This window comes from Vespula pensylvanica, chromosome 2, assembly GCF_014466175.1.
Source record: "Vespula pensylvanica isolate Volc-1 chromosome 2, ASM1446617v1, whole genome shotgun sequence".
Classification (NCBI taxonomy): Eukaryota; Metazoa; Arthropoda; class Insecta; order Hymenoptera; family Vespidae; genus Vespula; species Vespula pensylvanica.
Genome location: NC_057686.1, coordinates 6,127,984 through 6,154,148, shown reverse-complemented (window position 1 = coordinate 6,154,148; position 26,165 = coordinate 6,127,984). Strand labels below are relative to the sequence as shown.

The 26,165-nt window shown below is 33.3% G+C and overlaps 2 protein-coding genes and 1 long non-coding RNA gene across 9 annotated transcripts in view; all 3 read left to right on the top strand.

The window, feature by feature from the left end:
* LOC122627169 (nucleoporin GLE1) overlaps nucleotides 1–6,752 on the top strand; it is a 7,697-nt gene extending 945 nt beyond the window's left edge. For 3 of the 7 annotated variants that reach the window (XM_043808101.1, XM_043808100.1, XM_043808099.1), the window contains 6 exons: nucleotides 170–305; nucleotides 484–633; nucleotides 711–840; nucleotides 936–1,177; nucleotides 1,268–1,492; nucleotides 2,765–2,973. In XM_043808101.1, coding sequence (XP_043664036.1) covers nucleotides 170–305; nucleotides 484–633; nucleotides 711–840; nucleotides 936–1,127 — 608 coding nt within the window. In that variant the 3' untranslated portion in view covers nucleotides 1,128–1,177; nucleotides 1,268–1,492; nucleotides 2,765–2,973. The other 4 variants (XM_043808102.1, XM_043808106.1, XM_043808104.1 and 1 more) reach the window with 4 other exon arrangements.
* On the top strand, nucleotides 3,949–5,410 carry LOC122627172. The gene is made up of 2 exons (XR_006326802.1): nucleotides 3,949–4,234; nucleotides 4,405–5,410. It is a non-coding gene; the product is annotated as an uncharacterized LOC122627172 (long non-coding RNA).
* A 37-nt stretch (nucleotides 6,753–6,789) lies between the features above and the next one.
* LOC122627163 (dynein axonemal heavy chain 7-like) lies at nucleotides 6,790–26,045 on the top strand. Its single transcript, XM_043808082.1, has 50 exons — nucleotides 6,790–9,537; nucleotides 9,827–10,298; nucleotides 10,377–10,528; nucleotides 10,603–11,014; nucleotides 11,137–11,319; nucleotides 11,389–11,768; nucleotides 11,862–12,083; nucleotides 12,167–12,464; nucleotides 12,557–12,904; nucleotides 12,981–13,246; nucleotides 13,326–13,479; nucleotides 13,545–13,771; nucleotides 13,838–14,039; nucleotides 14,134–14,368; nucleotides 14,454–14,569; nucleotides 14,653–14,931; nucleotides 15,006–15,263; nucleotides 15,330–15,614; nucleotides 15,678–15,926; nucleotides 15,995–16,340; nucleotides 16,427–16,596; nucleotides 16,655–16,786; nucleotides 16,854–17,075; nucleotides 17,146–17,597; nucleotides 17,684–17,881; nucleotides 17,943–18,090; nucleotides 18,169–18,384; nucleotides 18,460–18,632; nucleotides 18,712–19,021; nucleotides 19,097–19,342; nucleotides 19,437–19,666; nucleotides 19,776–19,995; nucleotides 20,066–20,254; nucleotides 20,341–20,712; nucleotides 20,816–20,988; nucleotides 21,224–21,469; nucleotides 21,566–21,853; nucleotides 21,930–22,121; nucleotides 22,196–22,422; nucleotides 22,489–22,859; nucleotides 22,942–23,122; nucleotides 23,195–23,383; nucleotides 23,469–24,066; nucleotides 24,142–24,352; nucleotides 24,438–24,446; nucleotides 24,536–24,553; nucleotides 24,683–24,917; nucleotides 25,021–25,172; nucleotides 25,231–25,512; nucleotides 25,817–26,045. Exons 1-50 carry the CDS (start codon nucleotides 9,302–9,304, stop codon nucleotides 26,021–26,023), a joined length of 12,177 nt encoding a protein of 4,058 aa, XP_043664017.1. The 5' UTR covers nucleotides 6,790–9,301; the 3' UTR covers nucleotides 26,024–26,045.
* Nucleotides 26,046–26,165: the final 120 nt, after the last annotated feature.

The window sequence follows — 26,165 nt, the reverse complement described above, 5'->3', positions numbered from 1 at the left end:
AAAAAAAAAAATACGTTCATGTTACCGAATGGATATAATTATTCGTGCAAAGTTTCTTTTCCATAAAAAAAGATAATGAGATTATAGATTATCTTTCCAGGAATGACAATTACTTATTATCTTTGTTTACGTCATTTTCGAGTACTATTATCTCTTTTATGCTTTATAGCTTTACGCTGTTCGTTGGAAGAGGAAATATTAAAATTCAATGAGTTTAAAGAGGAAACGATTATCGATATCGCAAAGGAAGAATCGATAAGTCGATCTATTACAGAAATGGCGAAAAAAAAAATGGCTGAACAAATGTAATGATCTTTTGCTCTTATTTAATTTTTTAATTAATTAATTAATTAATTCCTTTTTTAATTTTTTATATCATAACTATATATTTTATATTCTTTTTTACAAATGCATACTTTATTATATTATATATTGCTTATTTTAATACGTATCGATATAAACATGTTCGAAATTATTTTTCAGAGAAAAATCTGAACATGAAATAATGAGAATTTGCAAAGAGCATCAAAATAAAATGGAATTACTTCGAACAGAAATAGATTCTTTCGATGAAAAAATAAAACTGATAAATGCTGAAAATGCTACACGAGAGAAAGATTTACGAACCACACGGTACATACGGTATATTTTAACATATATATTTATTTAATCATTTTATTAATAATATATTAAATATTATTGTTATATAGTCTGAAGGTACAAAACAAAGCTATTGAAGTTCTAGCAAAGTACGATCGTGTAATTGGCACTAAATATAAATTATTAGAAGAACTGACAACCACAAATAACGCTCTTAAAGAAGAACAAGAAGAACTTCGTGTTCGTAAAAACACACAATTTCATTATCATCGTTCATATTAATTAAAAATGTTCATTATTTTTATAATTCTTTAAACATCTTGATTTCTCTATAGACACGTTTGATGGATCAAAACGAATTATATGTTCGTTTGAAGGAAGAACAAGAGAAAGAAATAATGATAGCATTTTTAGAAAGAATGAAACATTTTCAACAAAATCGTGCGGCTAAGATAATCCAGAAAACGTGGAGATCGTATCACGAACGGCAGTTACTGAAGAGGAAGAAGAAAACAAAAAGAAAATAGATTTTTTGTTCGTTAGGAACGAATAGTACAATTAGGAAGTGTGGGCGTGTGTATGTATATTCTGAAATCGTTTCTTCGTATATAAAATTTTTCTTATACGAAGAGAAACACACCGAGAGATATATACCGTGTACTTACAGAGATATATCTACGCATACATATGTAAGTACGCAGCGTGGGAGAAGGATAACATGCGCCGGCGCGTCGTCGAAGCGCATGCTCCGAAATCGACACAACAAGGTTCGGGGCTTGGGGTTAATATTCGCTCGAGTAGGCCAGCCTAGCGTGGAAGAGAGGCCGCAGGTGGTCGATCGTTACCGAGAGCTGTACTGTAGCCCGGGGACCGTAACGTCCTTTGAATTTCGGTAGGACTTTCGAAAGAGATAATTAATCGTAATTAGTGTTATTAAAGATAAGAAATTAAAGAGAATACGTACAAGTTTAATAAGAACTGATTTAATGGAAGTTAACGATTAGGTGTAAATCCTTTTACGTTACGCCAATGACACGTTAGCTGTAGGAGGGTTTGACAAGGCAAACTAAGGGGTGAGGGTTCCTTGGGTGGCTTTTGTGGGAGTGGTAGTGGCAGTGTTCTCCCTGTTGGTGCTAGATGGTAGTGGTTTTATGCTTTCATAAGCATATCGTTCAAGGTAGTAAGAGGCTGATCTCTAGAGTACGCTTTTGTTATTAGATACAATCAGCACAGGGCAGTCACGATCAGACATGCTTCGCACGCGGTTACATGCTTCTCGAGGAAGAAACCGCATGCCACCTGTGGCACATTTATGTTCCGTCGCGTGACCAGAAATTGGTACAGGCATTGTGAATTTTCATTCTTTTGGAACAAACGATGGTGATAGGTTCTTGTTTACTCGCGCGTTAGAGGTTTTATTCGCGACGACGCGAGTGTGCCGATGATCAGTGATTTTTTGTTCGTATCAAATATCGATTGAGAGAGAATAGAATTTTTCAACGAATAAAAAGAATTTTCCATTAATATGGATAAACAATCGCCGTGTCCTTGATACATTTACGCTCAAGCTACTATTTATTAGACCGAGAAATCAGACTAAAAAGATTCTTTATTATATTAACACGTAGAAAAGAATACGACAAAGCTTTCACGCTTCACTCGCGAAAGGAATATTCGAGTAATCGAGCTTTCACGACACGATAGAAATTTGATTATCCTGAATGGACGTTTTTAGAATTTATTTATTTAACAACAAGTTGTTAGAATTGAAGGGAAAATCGAAATTATTCTCGTGATCTTCTTTTTATTTTCTTTCCTTCCTTTTCTCTCTTGTGTGTGTTTTACTTGACTTCTCTCACAGTAAATTCTTCTCACGTTGGCAGCTTGCCCGAGAGTATACGACTTGTTAATACGTGTAAACGTACGCGTGTAAATAGCCTTTTGTGTAAATAACGACCTTGCATACGCGTAAGATACTTTTAATAACGCTGAAGTAATGTGATACTTGTTGGTAATTCATGCAAATACGTCGATGCAATTTTAATGCGTATTATGATATTAACGTGAAGCTTTTGCGAGTCGGTCGAACGTAGAAGATCATGTAAATATCCGAACGATTTCATTTCATAAAATATATTTCATCTTTATTTTTCATTACTTTCAGTTACGAGGATTTTTTCTTTAATGAAAGAGGAATACGGATTTAAACGATGGGGAATATAAGAAGTTCTCCTCGGTTTCAAAGATAAATGTAATAAAAGATTTTTCAAGAATACGTTGATATAGAGAACAAAAGGGAGAAACTTTCAATTATTACGATGACCGAGAAGACGAGCTTATCATTTCAATCGCCTACGATGGAGGAGCACGAAAGAAATCTGATGACTGGGACGTTGGAGCAAAGAAAAGAAGCTTTCAAGGAGGACGAGGAACTCATGAGGGAAACGACGAAATTTGTGACGGAGGTTATCGAAACAGCGGCCATAGAAGCTTCCAAAAGGAAGGAACAAGAGGAGGTAAAGAAAACATTCATTTGAGAATCGCTTTGCTTTCATCGTGCAAACACCTTTTTTCCGAGTCTCTTGAAAAATCTTCAAAGAGCCTTCCTCGCGATAGCCACTTTCAAATCTTTACACAGCTACTGACTTTTTAATATCTTCTTAATTAGAATTTCACTCGAATAATCAATAAAATGTTTCAGGGAGGTGACTTTGGCGAAGGTGAGTACTAAGCTCGTTCAATCGAGAGTCGCGTCATCGTATTAGATCTATGTAGCTTCGTAGTTGCAAAGTGAGAGAGAGAGAGAGAGAGAGAGAGAGAGAGAGAGAGAGAGAGAGAGAGAGAGAGAGAGAGAGAGAGAGAGAGAGTGAGAAAGAAAGAAAGAGCGAACGGTAGATAAAAAGGGAAAGAGAGACATACATACGTATGCATAACACATTGGAGTATATACATATGTATGTATGTGTAGATATACAAGTGTAATGTATAACGGAGCATACGTAGAATGCTAGTCAAGCTAAATTTATCATTAATTTCTGAATTTATTGATAAAGTTCGTTGACAAAAAAAGAAAGAGAGAGAGAGAGAGAGAGAGAGAGAGAGAGAGAGAGAGAGAGAGAGAAACATGCTGGTTAGCATCTCCCCTAACTTCGTAACGCAACCCCTCTTGCCAGTAGTCCTCCTTTTTCCCCTTTAAACATTGATTCGCATTAAAGAAGAGTAAATGCATGTGTGCAGGCAGTAGTTTGAAAGGAGGCAATACCATCGCCGGCTGGAACAACCGAGCCCGTGGCTTCTGCAATCGAATTTTGAACGCACTTTGCCCGTGCTTCAGCAACAATGGTAAATCGTAGAGCGAAATTAGCGTGATAGTAAACGCTATTCTAAACTGCCAATTTGGAGCCCGTTGTCCTTGCATCGTGCTCGCATCGTCATTACCACATCATATCATCAAATAAACGTCGACGAGATACCTCATCGGAGATCAGCACGGAATCTTTATATCTCCCGCATCCTTCCAATAACAACGGACACCTTCGTTTCTACATCGATCGATCATTATATCGAGAATTTGCTCGATTTTCAGCCAATGGCCATGACCGAGAAAATCGTGTGTTAATGAAATACGACCGTGGTATCTTTTCTTTTCCTTTTTACATCTTTTTTTTTTTCTTTTTTTAATATTTTTTTTCCTCTTTTATCTCTACCCTAGATTTTTTAACGTTCGATCCTTTGATCCTTTTGCTCATTTTATTATTTACTTTTATATTATTATCTTTTCATATATGTGACATACGTTAATAGGTGACATACGTTAGTGCTGTTTTTTTTTTTTTTTTTGTATTATCGAGAATAATGGAATCGATATTCTGGAAGATAATTTTCGATGAAAAGAGGATGAAGAGAGAAAGTTTATTCAGGAGACTGACCATAAACGTATCGCGTCAGGGACATCGGCTGAAGATCGAAAATACATGTTTCATAACTACGTCAAAGACAGAAGACTCCTTCTCTGTTTCCTCATTCACATAGCATCTTTATCATCGTTCCCCCTCAGTTGCAAGTAGGTACAAAGTAATAATCGTCCATAAATCGAGATAACAACATGGTCATAGAAATTGTTAAGTAATATTAAATGCACTTTATGCTAGTTTAGTAGATTCAATTGATTAATGCAAGGTTATGCATTTGTATGTAGTGTCATATCGTAACCATATGAATGGATTTCTCTTATCGTCATCGACGAATTATCATAGTTTTTTTTTTTTTCCGGTGTCTTCTCTCTTATCATCGTGACCGATGCGTTGTATGCGTAATAAAGTGGCACTATGGAGTTCTTTCTTTTTTTTCTTTTTTTCTTCTTTTTTTCTCAATTAATGTCATAAGAAGGAAGCTAATCCGTTCGGACGCATTTATGGCATTGATAACGAAACATTGTATATATATACGTGTCCTCGCATTGTAACGATAACGATAACCGTATCGTTAATACGATGTACCGAAGTAGAATGAAGTGGAAACAAGCGAGTATTCGAAATATCGAACAGTTATTTAAAGAGAGAATGTATGTAGATATATATGCGTGTGTGTATAAAAGATAGAGAGAGAGAAAGAGATAGAGAGAGAGAGCGAGAGAGAGAGAGAGAGAGAGAGAGAGAGAGAGAGAAGGAGAAATTAGTTGTAAAATCCGATTAATGTCAGTTATATTAATCGAATAATTTTTAGCTCGATTAATATATGAAAATAAAAGTCACAATTTTTGATCGTTAAAATGTGAACTGTATCAAAATAGAATAACTTTATTCGATGACGATGAAATATTTTATTCTGAAAATAACGAGAAATATTCTTAACGCATATATAATATTAAATATATTATATCAGGGACCATAAATGATCGATAAGAGTAGAGAAATAATAAGAAGACCACAGAAAATTTGTATGCAACGCATCGTACAACAATTGACTGAGTCAAAACTCCTTATATCAATAATACGTTATCAAATTGCACGTTATCGTTATCGAAACACCTCGTTTATAAAAATCCAACCTGGGCATAAGTAATCTTAAAGTTCCTTGTAAGAAAGAGAAAAGAAAAAAAGAAAAATACTAAACAATCTTGCATGGCTTTTTTTCGTGACGGAGGACATTCGTTTAACGTGATACCTCTTTTTATACTTATCATATTTATTTCCTATAGAACTATTCAACTGGACTCCATACCGATATCGCTTCACGAGACCCTAACCGTTCACCGACGACACGAACTTCCGTTTCTTCGTCGAATGAACGAGGGCCCGAGAATTGTAACGAGAAATCGACGTCGAGACGGGCCTACTTAAATCATTCGATGGCAAAATAAATAACGTGATGTCAATTTTTGACGTGATAGCCGGAGACACTGATTGCGAATAAACACGTCTTATGTAGAACTCTTTCGAACGAGAATAGATATTACTATAGATATCGATGTTTCTCTACGTTTCAAAATTATTTTCATCGTTTTTCGATGGGTAGGGGATATTCGATAAGGGGAAAAAAAAAGAACAGAAAAGAAAAGAAAAATGCAATAAAATACTCTGTCTTACGTTTTCGCCGCCTATCGACCTTAATCGTAAATAATCTAATATTCTTTTGATTTATTTTTTGGACTTTATAAAAAAAAAAAAAAAATACTAAAATCATTTTTGATTAACGCTTTCTATCTGCTTTTGCTTTTCTTTTCGTTTCTATGCTTTTTCCTTCTGTCTCTCTTTTTTTTTTTTTCTTTCTTTATCTTTGCCGTTAGCTATCTCGGTAATAAATAAACTTATACGCTTATCCAAACTAATACTTGTGTGAAACGAGATCAATCTTTTAAGGTAATTTTCAACGGCGTAATTGTTAATGTTCCAATAAGACCGACTGCTCTGTGTATAACTCATGTTTAGTTTATAGTAAAAAAGCAAGTTCTTTAAAGGATTCCGCAACCGACGTCCACCTAATAGGCTATATCTATATATCTTTACTCTATGAGAACATTTAATGCCGCTTAAGTGTTCGTATAACGTTCTATGGCACGTAAAATAGAGAAAAGAGAGAGAAATAGAGAGAGAGAGAGAGAGAGAGAGAGAGAGAGAGAGAGAGAGAGAGAGAGAGAGAAACGAATGAAAGTCCATCAATGTCAGTGTGGTATTATTATATATACATATATGCATACATACAGATATACATACATACATACATACATGCGTATACACATACATACATATATACATGTATAGGCTCTTTCTCTTCCTAACGATTCTATTTTATGACTCGTAGAAGAATATAATGTCGTGATGACGCGACCCGGAAGTGTAAGCGTTCCATTAAAATTATAAAATATCTTGACTGTATTCGTTAACTTCATTAGTTACAAAACAAAAAGTTGAAGAAGTTAAAAATAAATCTCTCTTTTTTTCATGCGACATAAAAATAAGGAAAGAAAAGAAGAAGTCGTTTGAATGTACAAAATAGATAGAATAGAAAATATATATAATATACATATATTATATATATATATATATATATATATATATATATATATATATTTGAATGAGAGAAATTGAATGAGAAGGAGAGAAAGTATTTTGTGAAGTGTGCCTACTCGTGAATGTACTTTTATCTAGTAAACAAAAAAGGGAATTAAAAAAAAGACAAGAATAAAAGAACATTAAAAAGCAAAGAAACAAAATATAACACAATATGTACGGTATTGTTCGTTGAATGAAATGATACCTAAGAAAATTAATAAATGCGATTAGTTAACTAGCATAAAATAATTTTGGAGTCGAGTAATCATTTCGAGCAACAAGAGGGAAAAGTTCATTAACGAGGCTAATTAGTCGCTTATAACGAGGTCCAAAAGGGCGTGATAATAACGATTCTTAATTTTACGTTTAATAAACGGTAAAAGAAGCCGGGGGCCAAATATGAAAAGCCGTAGGCTGTATGAATAGTAGTCTTTCAGATGGTGACACCGTAAATGTCGATGGGTAAGAAAATCAATAATTTGGTAGTTCGGTCACGAATCGCGTAGCAACACCCGCGCCGACCTTTTAAAGTTACCTATATATACGTGAGTATATATATATATATATATATATATATATATGTACATATGTATATATATGTATACATATATGAAGAATATGTACGAATTTTTTTGTGAACTTGAAACAAAGATTTACGATGATTATTTTTGTTTATTTTTCAAGTGGGATCAATAAATAACGCCGTGAATATCACTCGAGTGACAATCAAGAGATGTACCTATTATGTATCTTAATAAATTTTCGTAATTATATTATATCAAGAAGAAAAAAGACAGAAGGAAAGAACGAAGAAAATTGAAATCTGTAATTAAAGCGTTGATACGTCGTCTATCACCTTTAAATGATAGATATGTTTCGAGCATATGAATGACATTTCTTTTTCTAATATTTTTTCTTAATTATATTAACATAAATATATATTTACATATAAGTGATAAAATTAAGAAAGAAAAGAGAAGTTACGTGAAAATTTAATTTAAAACATTTCCAAAAAAGATAGAAATATCTAATCGTGTAGGAAGAATGGAATAAAAAGAGGAACGAAAAAAAAAAAAGAGAAGATAAATTTCAGTTGATATAGATCATTCGCGTAGCTTCAATTTTTCATGATTGTAAGTGGAAATGATTTATTATAAAATGCGAAAAATCGTGTAGTTTATAAATCGATGTTTCCGTCTCGCGTCTGCTGATATAAAAAAAAAAGTTCGAATGTATGTATAATAGTGTAATAGACGAATCGTGTGAGAAGAAATGAACATTTTTGTGCTTTGTTCGTCGAAATAAAACATAAAATACATTTATTTTTTCTTCGATGAATATCTACATAAATACCTGAGTATAGTATGTTTTTTTTTTGTTTTTATATACTACTCCAACTAACATAACTATTCCTTCTTCCTTACATCATATATATTTATATGACTTTATATGATTTTATTATATAAATGTATCTGTATATATAATGTAGTATACGTATATACTACATATGTATATTATATATGTATATATATGTATATACATATTCTTCGCGTTGCTAACGATTATTATGGAAACTATGGAAACATGTTTGCTCGTCAGTGTTAGTAAGAAAATTTCTAAGATTAGGTTCCGATCATTGTATAGTTTTATTATGAGCGTAATACTGTGTTCGAGAAAATCCTAATGCGCAATTTTACCAAGTAGAATCTTAGACCGATATAATTTTTAAAGATGATCGTGCAACGTTCGATAGTACTATTGACAGTTCGATCAATCGAATTTTCAATTTTTCTATTATAAAACTCGAGGAAGCATAATATGTGAAGAGATACGAAGTAGCTATTTATGTCACTTTAACGCGTTTCTCTGTGACAACAACGAACCGCGACATTGACGGTCGTTCTACTTGTAATAAGTGGATAATTATGTAGAATATAAAAGGGGTAGATATATACATACATATATATATATATATATGTATTAAAAATTTTAATTTCCATAGAATATTTGAGTATATATTTTTTGTGAAACAAACAGTAAGTATAGTTACAATAAAAAAAATTTGAGCCTTTTTTATATGTATTATTAAAATTAATTAAATTACTTTAATAACTGATATTTTAAAAGGAATTTAAGAATCATAGAACATGGAGTGCTCTAATGATGTTGAAGAAGACAATATTAAAAAATGCGATGTAATTTGCAAAGAGAAACTTTTAAAACCATTGGAAAGGTACACAGAAGATTCGACGTTTAGAAGTGTTCAGACAAAACGAGCTTTTCGAATAAAGGAAACCGATGGTAAAATGATAACAATCGCAAGAATACCTACGTTCAATTATCCCCGATCTAGCATAGATCCTCCCTCTGAAAAAATATCAAGGTTCGTTCGATTCCAAAAGATATTTTATTTTTATTTTTATTCTTCGACGACTTATTTTTCTTTAAAAAATTAATAAAAAATGTTTTTTCTCGTAAGATAAATTGATTTATCAAAAATTAATATTTGTATTTTATTTATTAATTACTTAATATCATTCATTTTATAAATGTGAGATATATATGTATAATATTGATATAATATATATAATAAAAATATAGTATATATATATAATAAATATATATTATTAATATCTAATATAAAATTTCTTGGAAAAAACAATGTTTCTTAGAATATCACAATGTTCGATGATAACAAATAAAAAGAAGAAAGAGAAGGTCCCTTCTTCTAAAAAGAGCAAACTTTATTTGTCTCTTCGAAAAAAAAGAGCTGCATTTCGACAATCATTGATCGAAGCGATCGCTATAAAGAAGGAAGAAGAAGAAGAAGAAGAAGAAGAAGAAGAAGAAGATGTGTGTTTCGATACCAAGAAGCTCTTGATTACGAAGAGGGAAGAGGATCTTTTGAGATATTATTATTACGTTCTTCATGCGATCGATGACGTACACATCAAATCGATAGAAACTGAAACTCTGGAGAATATATTAAATTTGATTCCAGCTAAATGGAAAATGAAATTTTCAGAACTTTTGAATAAACTCCTTCAAGAAACGAAGGATGATTATAATATGACTATTAAAAAGGCCGTTATTGATTTCGTCCTGCAGGAACCTTTGAGAGATGATCATGAATTGTTCGAAAAGGTTCTTTCTTTTTCATTTCTTTTTATAAATATTCTTTATAAATAAATTTAGAAAAGGTAATATAAATTTATTTTGTAGTTATCAAAAACGAAGGAGAGTGAAGAGATCAGACGATTTTCACTGGAACACAAATGTCGATATAGAAAAAGGACATCGAAGATGGAAAAGATCACTATTCTATACAATAATTATATGTATAAGTCATTGGATTATTGGATCAAAGAATTCAGGTTTGTCAATCGAGAAGTAAAAAAAAAATTGTCAAAAATTTCGACATCTATTTGATTCGCTTAATTCATCGCAGTTATAAAAGACTGATCGATATAGAAAAGTTAACGTCTTTTGGAATGCCATATGACCTTGCGACTTTTGAGTACAGAATAACAAAGATGCTTGGAAAAATGAAGAAAGACCTCAAGATAAATTGGTTGCCGAAAATTCAAGATGTATTCTATAATGTAAGATATCGTTTTCCTTCTTTTCATTCACTTTCGATCGTATTTAATGATTTTGACAAATATTTATTGTTTATTTTTATTTATCATAATTACGGTAAGTTAAGGAAGAAAGAACATTCACATAAAGGTGAAATTTCAATTGATACATCCAAATTAGAAAAGACTTACAATTGTCTCGCTATGATAATGGAAACGCAATTACGAGAACTCTGTCTTAATTCCATGGAGAATTATATCGATTATCTTATGGACGTAGGTGTAAGTAATTAAAGAAATAAAAAAAAAAAAAGAGAAAACAGAAGAAAAAAAATTAATTTAATTTAATGTATCAAACAAATTATTTTGTTAAGAATGTTTTTATTTATATTACCATTGTTCAGGGTAAAAATTGTGGGTTCAATATAAAAGTCGTCGTAAGGAAGAAAGCAATTTGCTTTGATCCATCTTTCACAATGTTCGTGGAAACTTTAACATCACTTTTACATGCGATCTACGAAGCTGTGACGGTCTTTCCACGTATCGAGAGTGAGACATTTTTTAAGAATCCGAAAAATATGTTAAAGGTGTGTCAAAGATATCTTTGGTTATTATTATCCGAGTATTTGAAAATTTATTTTATATTATTATTTTAGCCACTAATATCATCGGATTTGTTGGAACATTATTCCAACAAGATCGCCAAATTGATAGAAGTACATAAAGTTGAGATAGAGAAACAGTTAGAGGATTTCGAGATCTATACAAAATTGATCGAGGAAGTGGAAGAAGAGGATGTCGTGGAACCATTTTTACAAGCTGATCCACCTCGATCTTTCGAAGAATATAGCGATATCATTGAACATTACTATCGACTGGGTCATTATCTTCCGGTTATATTAGATCGTACTTATTTCGGAAAACTTTTCGAGGTTCGTAGGAAAGATCTTATAGATCATATAGTCTTCGAGGCTGGCCGTTTAAAAGAACTCTTACTTTCTAAAATGGTCGACGATTATCAACGAGAAATGCGAGAGTAAGTGTATAGAAGTATTAAAGATCTGAAAAGTTGAATTTATTAATTATTTTATGTTGCAATGATTTAGTTCATAATATAATATGATATTAGAATAGGAGACCATTATCAGAATATAGCAGACCAAGCGCTGACTGTACCACCAAATACGTCTGAACTTGTAAAACTTAAAGAATTCATAAATACTGCTGAAACTGAAACGGTTTTTATGCTTGAAAATCGCTTAAAGGATTTAAAAAAGTATATTCTCTTTTTAACAGACTACTGGATATTGACACCGGTTGAACTCAAAACAAATAATTTTGCTTTTCAATGGTGAATCTCTTACATATCATTTTTAATATGATCCTCGAAGAAATTGATTATTTTATTAAAAAAATTGTTCATTCGTTCTTCAGGTATCACAACATATCTTCTATCTTCGAACAACATCGAGAAATAATCGCAAGCAAAACTGGAGAGTATCAGAAGATGTTGAAAGACAAAATCGAGAAATTTGAAAAGGATCTCGAACTTTACGCGAAATATTGCGACGAAATACAATATTGGGGCAATATCGAAGAGATTTATCGTTACCAGAAAAAGGCTACCAGTTTAGAAAATAAAATAATTGCTGCGATGGAAACGATCGATAGATTTAACGAGGAAGAACAATTGTTTGGTTGGGAGCTCTCGCAATTTCCATTAAGAAAGAAGGTAAAAGGAGATTAAATCAAACTGAAAAAATAAAATGAAAAATGTTCGTGAAATAATTTCTCAATCAATCTTGATCTATATCTTTGAATCAGATTGCCGATCAATTATCGCCGTACAAAAGACTGTACGACGTAGCCTGTGAAATCTTTACGAATATCAACTTATGGATGAATTCGATGATTGGCTCGCATGATCCAGAAGACATAGAAACCGAAACTGGAACGGCATATCGAACTGCATATAAATTAGAAAAGATTTTTCAAGAAGCAATACCTAAAAAGTTAGCTGAGACGATAGTTGGTAAAATAGATGAGTTCAAAGCACATATGCCAGTGATAATGACGTTAGGAAATCCATTCATGAAAAGTCGTCATTGGGAACAGATTTCAGAGATTGTTGGATTCCCGATAAAGGTCGATAAACATATGACATTGGCTAAGGTAAAACGTTGCTATTATTCTTCAAAAATTTCATGAATAAGATCCTGAATCATTTTCGTTAATATGATCGTGATAGATTTTAGATTACGGTCTAGCTGATTACGTTCCGAAATTCGAAATAATTTCGGAAGCTGCAATGAAGGAAGGAAATCTTGAGAAGTCCTTGAGCAGAATGTATACGGAATGGGCAGAGATAGCGTTTACAGTGAATCCTTATCGAGATACCGGTACTTACGTTATAGCTAGTGTTGATGAAATTCAATTATTGCTGGACGAACATTTGACCAAGGCACAGACTATGAAAAATTCTCTCTACATCAAGCCTTTTGAACAAGAGACACTGTAGGATAATCGACTTTCACCCGTTCATTTATATTTAAAAATTCTTTTCACTTTTTCTATTAGATTTTTCTTCTTTCAGCGATTGGGAAGCAAAGTTACTTTTGTTGCAAGATATTATGGATTATTGGTTAGCCGTTCAAGCTACTTGGATGTATCTCGAACCAATTTTTTCTTCGCCTGATATTCAGCAACAAATGCCAGAGGAGGGTCGGCGATTTAGTGCCGTTGACAAGGTAGATCGTTCGATCTTTTTTTATATCTTATTCGAACAAAGAAATTAAATATAATTTCGAAACAGATTTGGAGAGAAATTATGGCCGCAGTAGCCAGTGATCCAAAAGTTATGTCCGTTATTCAAATCGAGAAGATGTTGGACCGTTTCAAAAAATGTACGAATTTACTCGATCTCGTTCAGAAAGGTTTGGTAGCGTATTTGGAGAAAAAGAGACTATACTTCGCAAGATTTTTCTTTTTATCCAATGACGAGTTACTAGAGATATTATCGGAAACGAAAGATCCTACCAGGTAAAACAATATTAGAAAATATTTTATTCGTGAACGTACTCGTCAAATTAAATTTATGTTTCGCAGAGTTCAACCACATTTGAAGAAATGTTTCGAGGGTATAGCGAAACTTAAATTCACGGATAAGATGGAAGCAACAATGATGGAGTCTTCTGAAAGAGAAGTAGTTATCTTTGAAGACATAATTGACACTGCTGCTGCTCGAGGACAAGTAGAAAAGTGGCTTTTAGAATTGGAGATTGTTATGAAGAAGAGCGTTAGGGCACAAGTAAATCAGAACTGTTTATTTAATCAATATTACATAATGACACAATTTAAATTTGATTGAACTAAAACTACGCACGATTATTATGATTGTTTAGGTCATACGTGCAAAAGATGCGTTCGTGACAAAAGTTAGATGTCAATGGGCTTTAGATTGGCCTGGACAAACGATTTTATGTATCAGCAAACTTTATTGGACCGCTTACACAACAGATTCATTTTCTAATGGTTCTACAGGTCTTAAGGATTACATTCAAATTTGTATAAACGATCTTAATGACATTGTCAAGTTGGTACGTAGCAAGCTGTCGAAACAAAATCGAACAACTTTAGGTAATAACTTAATTAACAAATTCTATTACAAAAATGTTCCTTCAGTATTCTGATCGTTATGATATTATATTCTTTGTAATTGCAGAAGCTTTAGTAACTTTAGACGTTCATGGAAAAGATGTTATAACAGATTTATTCGAACAAGGAGTAACTCAATCAACCGACTTTAAATGGCTTTCTCAAATGAGATATTATTGGACGGTTAATATACATTTATGATATTTAATCGTTATGTTAAAAATATATTCTAATCATATTTATTTTTTCAATCACAAATCATATAGAACGAAGACTTGTACGTGATGATGATAAACTCAACTTTGAAATATGCCTATGAGTATTTAGGTAATACTTCGAGATTAGTGATAACACCATTAACAGATAGATGTTATAGAACGCTTTTTGGTGCATTACATTTGAATCTTGGTGGTGCACCGGAAGGTCCTGCTGGTACTGGTAAAACAGAAACTACAAAGGACATGGCAAAAGCTGTTGCTAAACAATGCGTTGTCTTTAATTGTTCCGAAGGTTTGGATTATATCGCTTTAGGCAAATTTATGAAGGTGAAACATTTTTAATTTTCGTTCTTATCCTAAAACCATTGTCGTTTTTTTTTGATTATCTATCATTTTGTCAGGGTTTGGCTGCCACTGGAGCTTGGTCTTGCTTCGACGAATTTAATCGAATCGATTTAGAAGTTTTATCCGTCGTAGCTCAACAAATTTTAACGATCCAACGAGCGGTCAACGCAGGCAAAGAGATATTGATCTTCGAGGATACCGAATTGAAATTAGATCCAACTTGTGCTTGTTTCATTACAATGAATCCAGGCTACGCCGGACGAACTGAATTACCTGATAATTTGAAAGCTCTCTTTAGACCAGTTGCTATGATGGTTAGTTAAAAAACAAATGTTAATTATAAGATTGAATTGAAATAATTTTAATGAACGTTGTATTAGGTACCGGATTATGCATTAATAGCAGAGAATACACTCTACTCTTACGGTTTCTATCAAGCTCGACCATTATCCGTAAAAATTGTCGTAGCTTATAGGCTCTGTTCCGAACAATTATCCAGTCAAAATCATTATGATTACGGCATGAGAGCCGTGAAATCTGTTCTAATAGCTGCGGGCAATTTAAAGCTGAAGTATCCTGATGAAAACGAGGATATTTTAATGCTGCGCAGTATCAAAGACGTAAATTTACCGAAATTTCTTCATCAAGATATACCATTATTCAACGTACGTATATTCTTTATATTCCAGCTGGAATAGTAATCATATATAGTAATATCTTTTCTTTAGGGTATTATGTCAGATCTTTTCCCAAACGTGACTCTTCCTACACCAGATTATACATATTTGAACGAATGTACGGAAAAGGCTTGCAAAGAATCTAATATTCAGTGTGTTCCTGTCTTCCTCGAGAAAATACAACAGATTTATGAGATGATGATCGTTAGACATGGTTTCATGATCGTGGGTTTTCCTTTTGGTGGAAAGACTACAGCGTATAGAATATTAGCCGATGCTCTTAGAATTTGTGAAGAAATGGTAACATCTGTATCTCAATAATATTGATTAACATATTTATCTTATATTAATATATTATATTTCTTTAGGAACTCCTAAACGAAAACAAAGTAGAAATAACCGTGATGAATCCTAAAGCGATAACGATGGGCCAATTGTATGGAGAATTTGATCCTGCCTCTCACGAATGGAAAGATGGAATTTTAGCGGTAAGCTATCGTAGTTTTGCCGTTTCTACTAACGAAAATCGCAAGTGGTTGGTCTTTGATGGACCTATCGATGCTATCTGGATCGAAAGTATGAACACGGTTTTGGATGATAACAAAAAATTATGTCTTATGAGCGGCGAAGTGATACAATTAGCACCAAAAACCAATTTAGTTTTCGAACCGATGGACCTCGAAGCTGCTTCACCAGCTACGGTATCGCGTTGTGGTAATTTCAACTTTTTATCTTCGACATCGTCGTTTCTTTTCTTCTTTGTCTAAACATAATACACCTGTTTGTGCATGGGGAACTAGGTATGATTTATATGGAACCCTCTGCGTTAGGATGGAAGCCATTATTATTATCATGGATGTCTACGATTCCAGCAAATATAGATGCTTGGTTAACAAATTTTCTTTACGAATCATTGTTCTTAAGATTTTGTAATCCACTTTTCCGTTTCTTACGTCGCGGTAATATCAAGGTATATATTTATTATTCTATTTTGATCATTCTTGAATTGAATAGATTTTGATTTGAAGGAATTGTGTCCAATGCCTGATTCCAATCACTTGCGATCGATAACGTATCTGATGGACTGTTTCATCGAGGAATATCACGATGAAAAGATAGCGAAAAAAATCGACGAATATGACCTTCGAGCACAAATTGAGGTAGGGAGATAATTAGTATTGTAATTTGAGTATAGATACCTATTTAATAAAATCTATGATAATTCAGGGATCTTTTTTCTTCTCCTGTATCTGGGCAATGGGTGGCACTTTGGAAGCAAGTTCCAGAGAACAATTCAGTATACTTTTCCGTGGTTTTATGGAAAAAGAATTTCCATTAGCTCTGATGGAAACATATCAATTGGATGAACCAGTACCTCAACCTGAAAAACCATACATCTTTGTCATGCCTAAGCACAATCTTGTTTTTGATTATAGATTCATTAAAGAGGTAGAAAATTTTAGAGCAAGACGAAGCTAAAGTTCATTTCAGCCATAAATAAAAATTATTATGCTTCTAGGGTAAAGGAAAGTGGAAGTTATGGTCTGACGAATTAATCAACGTTGCCCCTATTCCTCGAGATATCCCAGTTAATCAAATAATCGTCCCGACCGTGGAAACAATACGTTATATTGCTCTTTTTCAATTGCTAGTTCAACATGAGAAACCTGTGCTTTTTGTGGGACCAACAGGAACAGGCAAATCCGTTTATATAACTGATTTCTTATTGAAAAAGAATAACTCGACCATTAATAAGCCATTATTCATAAACTTCTCCGCTCAAACTACGGCCAATCAGACTCAAGATATAATAATGAATAAACTTGATAGAAGGCGCAAAGGTGTTTTCGGTCCTCCTGTTGGAAAACGGTGGATTATTTTTGTCGATGACGTATCAATGCCATTAAAGGAAACCTATGGTGCACAACCACCGATAGAATTGCTTCGTCAATGGCTGGATCATTGGCAATGGTGATAAACTTATTTTAAAAACAACGAACATCAATTTTTATCATTTTTTCTACATTTTATTTATCAAATTTTTAATTTAAATATAGGTACGATCTAAAAGAAATGATACCCATCAAGTTGATAGAGATTCAATTGATGTGTGCTATGGCACCGCCTATAAATGGTGGAAAAGACGTAACTCCGCGATTCAAGAGACACTTTTTCGCTTTAACTATATCCGATTTCGAGGACGACGTTATGATAATGATATTCAGTAAAATCATGTTATGGCATCTTGATACGAGGTCAGTCAATTTTTTTATCACGATCATTTACGAGAACATCATTTGGTTTTTATTTATTTAGAGGTTTCAGTAAAGAATTTGATCCATGTATCGACCAGATCGTTTTTGCGACTTTAGATGTCTTTAAGGAAAGTCTTAAAAATCTTTTACCAACACCAGCGAAATGTCATTATATATTCAATCTACGAGACTTTTCCAGAGTGATACAGGTTTTATATTTCGTCTGAAAAATTATTTGAAAATTTTCTTTTACTCGTATCTGATACATAATAATTTTTTAAACTTAGGGGGTACTCTTGTCTGTCCCCGAAGCAATGTCCACTTTGGTAAGCATGAAAAGATTATGGGTTCATGAGATATTACGTGTATTTGGAGATAGATTAATCGATGAAATAGATATGAATTGGCTCATCGAACAATTGCATTTGACTTTGAGAAAACATATGGAAACCTCCATGGAAGAATTGTTCAAAGATTTTCTTCAAGCTAGCAAAACTAATAAGGTATTATATATAACATGTGATTATGATCAAAATATCTTATTATTTCATGGGAGTTTATTTTATCTATCGTTTCAGATTACCGATTACGAGATGAGAAAATTATTATATTGTGATTTTATTGATACAAAAGTGGATGTTCGTTTGTACAAGGAAGTATTTGATTTAGAAAAATTACGAGAAATTGTCGAGGCTTACTTGACGGAATACAATGCTATGTCAAAAAAACCGATGCACTTAGTCATGTTCCGGTAATAATCTCTTTTATTATATTAATCCAAGAGCAACACACAAATTATTTTGAAATTTATACTTTGTGTGTGTATTCAGTTTCGCCATCGAACATTTGTCAAAAATCTCTCGAATCATCAAGCAACCAAGAAGTCATGCTCTTTTGGTCGGCGTTGGTGGTTCTGGAAGACAATCGTTGACTAGATTGGCATCACATATTTGCGACTACGATGTTTTTCAAGTTGAGATCACCAGACAATATGGTACTAATGAATGGCACGAGGATATTAAAACGATCATGCGTAAGGCGACTGCCACGGAATTGCATTCGACGTTTCTTTTCACTGACATTCAAATCAAGGAGGAGAGCTTCTTAGAAGATATCAATAATATGCTGAATTCTGGAGAAGTATGTTATTATTTAGTATCTATTAAAGATGTCATTGATCTTACATTTATTATTACATCCAAATTGATATCATAGGTGCCTAATATATTCACTAACGAAGAGAAAGTTGAAATTTGCGAAAAAATGCGACAAATCGATCGACAGCGAGAACGATCCTTGCAAACCGATGGTAGCTTAGTTGCTCTCTTCAATCTTTTTGTTCAAATAGCACGTGATCAGCTTCACATCGTCGTCGCTATGTCACCGATCGGTGATGGTTTTAGAAATCGCATCAGAAAATTTCCAGCGTTGGTTAATTGCTGTACCATCGATTGGCTTCAAGTACCTACAGATATACACTACCAAATAAATTCCTTCACTCCACTGATTTCATCTATAAACATAATCTCATCATCCTTGTTATTTATTTTGCAAGGCATGGCCTGAGGATGCACTTGTAGCTGTTGCAAGGAGATTTTTATCTGAAATCGAATTGTCAGATCACGAGAGACAAGTAGGAATAGACATGTGTCGTTTCTTTCACGTGTCGACGGAAAAATTAAGTGTAGAATTTTTGATACGCCTCAATAGATACAACTATGTAACACCAACGTCCTACCTCGAGATGATCAATACTTTCAAGGATCTTCTAGAGAAGAAAAGACGGTAAATATATAGATGATTGATATTTAAATAAATATTAATTTCTTTTCTAAACAGTATACTATTCCATTCTTTATTTTGTTCAAAATTTGATGTATTCGTATCATCATAGAGAAATATTACTAGCCAAAGCTCGATATCAGGGTGGTTTAGGTCGATTAGATAGCACACAGCAACAGGTCACGGATATGCAAGAAACTTTAAGAAAATTGCAACCACAGTTGGTTACTGCTACTCAAGATGTTCAAAAAATGGTGATTAATATTGAAAAAGAGAATAAAGATGTAGCAGAATTCGAAAAAATAGTAAAACGCGACGAAATTGCGGCTCAGGTGAACGGATAAAGAATAATGATAGAAATCATTGATTTATCGAACTCTCCTCAGAAATTATTTTTTCTAGACTGTCGCTGATGCAGCAGCTGCAATTAAAGCAGAATGCGATGCGAATTTAGCAGAAGCTATGCCATTTCTGCGTAGTGCTCAAGCAGCTCTTGATACCTTAACTACAACAGATATTGCAGTAGTCAAAGTTATGAAACGTCCACCGTATGCTGTGAAACTTATTGTCGAAAGTGTTTGCGTTCTTAGGGTATTCTCATAATGATCTAAAACTTTGTTGTTTATATGCATATGTTCGAACTGTTTCATAATTTTTATAAATGATCATCGTTTCAGGAAATAAAGCCAGATAGAGTACAAACGAAGGATGGTATAGTCGATGATTATTGGAAGACTTCTTTAAGAATGCTCAGCGATGCCAAATTTCTAGATTCCTTGTTGAATTTTGACAAGGATAATATACCTGAAAAAGTGATAGAAAATATCCGTAAGAATTATTTGACAAAGCCCGATTTCGATCCCGAAAAGATGAAGAAAGTCTCCGCTGCTTGCGAGGGACTTTGTCGATGGGTCATGGCGATATCAGAATACGACAAAGTAGCGAAAGTGGTTGCTCCAAAAAAGAAGGCTTTGGCTGAAGCTGAAGCAACATATTCAGAAGCATTGTACGAGCTGAATGTAAAACGGAAACAATTACAAGAAGTTCAAGTATGTCGACAATTGAAAAATTCACGTTTCTTGACTTTTCTCTTTCATTTCATTTACGTTTTACAAATTTGTATTCTTCATTCGTTGCCATTGTCATTGTTAGGACAAATTGTTTATTTTGGAAAAATTGTTAAACCAAAGAAAAGCAGACTTTCAAGCAATGTCCGATCAGGTCGCCGAATGCGAATTAAAGATAAAACGTGCAGAAGATCTTATTGGTGGATTAGGCGGAGAATACAATCGTTGGTTGCAAAGTGCTCAAGAACTCGGAGATAGGTAGTTCCTTTTTCTTGTTAATAAAAAGAAAGATCGTAATTATGTAAATGAGTATGAGAAAGCATTGATTTAGAGTTAATTGATACCCATTCTAGACTTCGCTTTCTCTTTATTCATTTTTCTCTTGCATTTTATCTCAAGTTTTATCGTAAAGCTCATAAAAATTTCATTATCAATTAAGAAAGCAAGTTCGACTGATTTAAAATTCTTCTTGGCTTAATTAAACGTATCATAGATATTACCGGTTAACTGGAGACGTGATCATTGCCTCTGGAGTGATCGCTTATCTTGGTCCATTTACAATGCCATTTCGTGTACAACAAATCGCGGAATGGGTGGAGCTTTGCACGAATTTAGAAGTGATATGCACGAAAGATTTTCAATTACGAGACGTACTCGGTGATCCTGTTTTAATAAGAGATTGGAATATATTTGGATTACCAAGTGATCTATTTTCTATTGACAATGGTATCATCGTTACGTAAGTAGTATACTCATGATCTACGCATGATCAACAATAATTGAGAAAATAATTATTATTATTATCATACGTTCGAACTTTTATTCTATATCATAGAAATGCAAGAAGATGGCCACTGATGATAGATCCTCAAAATCAAGCGAATAAATGGATCAAAAATATGGAAAAGACTAATAACATGAGTATCATTCGATTGGCACAATTAGACTACATCAGAGTTTTAGAGAACGCTATTCAGTTTGGCCAACCTGTGTTATTAGAGAATATTGAAGAAGAACTGGACGCCGTTCTTGAGCCAATCCTTTTAAAACAAACGTTCAAGCAAAGCGGTGTTTTATGTATTAGATTAGGTGACACTATAATTGAGTATAATACAAATTTTAGGTAGGCTTATCGTAAGATAGTAATGGGAACGATATTAGAGAGAATAAATACTCGCATGTTCAATCTCTTTTCATAGATTTTATATAACGACCAAACTGAGAAATCCTCATTACTTACCAGAAATAACTGTTAAAGTTACTTTGGTCAACTTTGTGATTACACCGGAAGGATTGGATGATCAATTGCTCGGCATAGTCGTTGCTAAAGAAAGGCCAGACTTGGAATCTGAGAAAAACGCATTGATTTTACAGAGTGCTACAAATAAAAGGTAATCGTCATCACTTTCTTTTTTAATTTTATATCGTGCAAAAATTGTTGACACACTTTTATATGTCTATTCAGATTGTTGAAGGAAACGGAAGATAAGATTTTAGAGGTATTATCCGTAGCCGAAGGTAATATTCTCGAGGATGAAGAGGCAATCGATATATTAACGTCTTCAAAAAATTTGAGCGACGATATTCATATAAAACAGACGGCTACTGAGATTACAGAGAAGTCGATCGATGCAGCTCGACTTCAATACACGCCAATTGCCGTTCATTCTACCATATTGTTTTTCACTATAGGTATAACGTATAGCATACATTGAATAATTTACTTGTTATTTTATTTGTGAAAGTATTTATTTACAGCTGTACTAGCAAACATAGATCCGATGTATCAATATTCATTAGTATGGTTCGTCAATCTTTACATTATGGCGATTGAAAATACACATCCTACGGAAGATTTGGATCAACGTTTGAAAGAACTCATCGAGTACTTCACTTATTCGCTCTTTCTCAACATATGTAGATCCCTATTCGAAAAGGATAAACTTTTATTTTCTTTACTTCTTGTTATTAATTTGTTGAAACAACAAGACAAACTTTCCATGCCTCAGTGGATTTTTCTCTTAACGGGTGGAGTTGGTCTTGATAATCCTTATGCTAATCCAACTACATGGCTACCTATTAAACAGTGGGACGAATTATGCAGACTCGACGAAGTCACGGGATTTTCTGTGAGATTATTAAATATTATTGAAAGATTCGCAAAAATTGAATAATAAAACATCTTCAACATTTCCATTTTTAATCGTCTAGGGTATTAAAAAAAATTTCACCACGAAAAGTGAAGAATGGAAGACAGTGTTCGATTCGAAAGAACCACAAAACGTGACATTTCCAGTTCCATACAATCATATCGATTTGTTTCAAAAATTGCTGATATTGAGATGTATTAGACCGGATAAAATCGTACCAGCTGTTCAAAATTTCGTCGAATGTACTTCTTATTTATCTTTGAATCTTAATCAATTGATAAATATAATGAAAGTACATAAAAGATTATTTTTAGTTGAACTGGGTTCGCAATTTGTGGAAGCACCGACATTCGATTTGGTTTCTTCATATGCCGATTCTAATAATTGCATTCCACTGATATTCGTACTAACTCCTGGAGCTGATCCAGCTCAAATATTGTTAAAATTTGCTGATGATCTAGGTTACGGAGCAGATCGACTATTTTATTTGTCCCTGGGGCAAGGTAAAAATCTAGCTATTTATAATCGAGCTTGTAAATTACACTCATTATTCCTTTCCTGTTTTCTCTATCGTGCATTATTATTCAGGTCAAGGACCAATCGCTGAGGAACTAATAGAAAACGGTGTAACGAATGGTCATTGGGTGGTTCTACAGAATTGTCATCTCGCAAAGAGTTGGATGCCGACGTTGGAAAGGATCTGTGAAGGCTTCATACCTGAAGCAATTCATTCGGATTTTCGATTGTGGCTCACTAGCTATCCAGCTGAACACTTTCCTATTTCAGTTCTTCAGAATGGCATTAAAATGACAAACGAGCCACCTAAAGGCTTGAGAGCTAACATCATTCGATCGTACATGAATGATCCGATCAATGACCCTGACTTTTTTGAGTCCTGTCGTCAGAGCGATATTTTTAAAAAATTAATTTATTCGTTATGCTTCTTTCATGCTCTAGTGCAAGAAAGACGAAATTTCGGCCCTATTGGTTGGAATATACCCTATGAATTTAATGAAACAGACTTGAGGGTCAGCGTTTTACAATTGCATAATTTTCTAAATGAATACGAGGACGTACAATTTGAAGCACTCAAGTATCTTACTGGGGAATGTAATTATGGTGGTAGAGTTACTGACGAATGGGATCGTAGAACATTGAATACCATTTTACAGAAATTCTATTGCGAGTAAGTATTCAAAGATTGTTGTTGATCAAAAAAATATTTATCTAAATTTTTTTTTTTTTTTTTTTTTAATTATAGGGAAGCGATCGGAGAAAATATCTATTACTTTGATACCAGTTCAAAAATTTATTACTGTCCTATAGTCAAAGAATACGATGCTTTCGTTGAATACACAAAACGTCTTCCATTAATTACAGCGCCAAGTGTTTTTGGAATGAACGAAAATGCGGATATTATTAAGGATCAGCAAGAAACGTCATTGCTTTTCTCTTCTCTTTTATTGACTCAGGTAAAATCGATCGCGATTTCCTTTATTTTCAAACGATCGTTCTATTATTAATATGAAATTGATTGGTTTAATTTTTGCTATCCAGGATCGTTTGGTAGGTATATTGTATGTATATATGAATGATTAATTTTTCGATTAATTAGTAATCACTTTTAATCGTTCTTTCGATATTTTAACACGCAGGATCTATGGCAAATAAGGGTACGTATTATTCTACTTGGGACGAGATTTGACCGATCGATTTTTTGCAAAGAAAAACTCTCGAATAATAAGGCGCAAAAATAGATTAACGTTGCACGCAACGAAACGATAAATTTCTTTGCTTCGCAGGAGACGGTTAAAACTGGAACTGGGGCGATGACGAGCGATGAGATAGTCTTCAACGTTGCTACCGATATTTTGAGCAGACTTCCAGAGGATTATGATCTTCAAACTGCGAACGAGAAATATCCTACATCTTATAGTCAAAGCATGAATACCGTATTAGTACAAGAAATGGGTCGTTTCAATAAATTATTGGATTGTATTCGAAATAGCTTGATCAATATCCAGAAAGCCATAAAAGGTCTCCTTTTTTAGAATCTATCGTCCAAAAACAAATTATATGTCCTCGTTTGTTATCATTAATCGATCTAAAATTTTTAATAAATCTTGATCATTTCGAACAGGTTTCATCGTTATGTCTTTCGAGCTCGAAGATATTTATGGGACAATATTGACTGCTAAAATACCATCTTATTGGATGCAACACTCCTATCCCTCTATGAAGCCTCTCGGTAGTTACATAAACGACTTTTTGCAACGTTTAAGTTTTTTACAGGTAACTCTTACGACGACGATCAATTTTACTGTACCACTACTACATTGATATTTCACAGAAATGGTACGACGAAGGTCCTCCTATGGCTTTCTGGCTGTCAGGATTTTATTTTACTCAAGCATTTTTAACCGGCAGTAGACAGAATTACGCGAGAAAATATAGTATACCAATTGATCATTTGATTTATGACTTTATTATTCTCAAAGAAACTGTTTTTAATCAACCACCTGAGAATGGAATTTATATTTATGGATTATTTTTGGATGGTGCTAGGTTCGATAAAAACGAAATGGATTTGAAGGAAAGCTTACCCAAAGTCCTTTACGACTACATGCCTTTTGTAAATATACAACATTAATATATCTACTTATTGAATTTCTCGATATATTTAGATCAGGATAATAAAATTTATTTTTTTCTCTTTTGTTTTACATTGTTTTCTACATTATATTATGTATTAGATATCTATTATGTATTAGGTCTCTAGTCGTTGCTTTTTATGAATTATATAATAAGTCTAGCGCATGTAATATTAATTTGCAATTGAATAGAGCAAGTGTAATAGTAGGTATTGTCGTACATAAAATGAACTTCGTGTAATCGTTTTAAAGAAGTGTAATTTCTAAATACGTTCTCTCTTTTAGATGTGGTTACTACCGACAAAGAAAGAGGATGTAAAGGAAAGACGAACTTATACGTGTCCTCTTTACAAAACCAGCGAACGTCGAGGAGTATTATCGACTACAGGACATTCCACAAATTTTGTTATAGCTATGTGGTTACCTACAACAATGCCACCGGAACATTGGATTATGCGAGGAGTTGCTATGCTTTGTCAATTATCAGAATAAAAACATTTTCTTATCGATTTTACTAGGCGGGCTTTTTTAAATTTTTTTTCATGAATAATATCGATATTTTTGTATTCCACCGACAGAGGGTACTGCATACCGTTAGAAGCTGATTGGTTGAACTTCAATGAGAGAACCAATT

What these genes read in the sequence shown, in the direction of transcription:
- LOC122627163 (XM_043808082.1), top strand. Translation starts at nt 9,302, where the DNA reads ATGGAGTGCTCTAATGATGTTGAAGAAGACAATATTAAAAAATGCGAT. An exon ending in AGCTACGGTATCGCGTTGTG is followed by an intron (nt 16,341 to 16,426) that starts GTAATTTCAACT and finishes ATGGGGAACTAG; the next exon opens with GTATGATTTATATGGAACCC. An exon ending in ACGAAGTCACGGGATTTTCT is followed by an intron (nt 22,860 to 22,941) that starts GTGAGATTATTA and finishes TTAATCGTCTAG; the next exon opens with GGTATTAAAAAAAATTTCAC.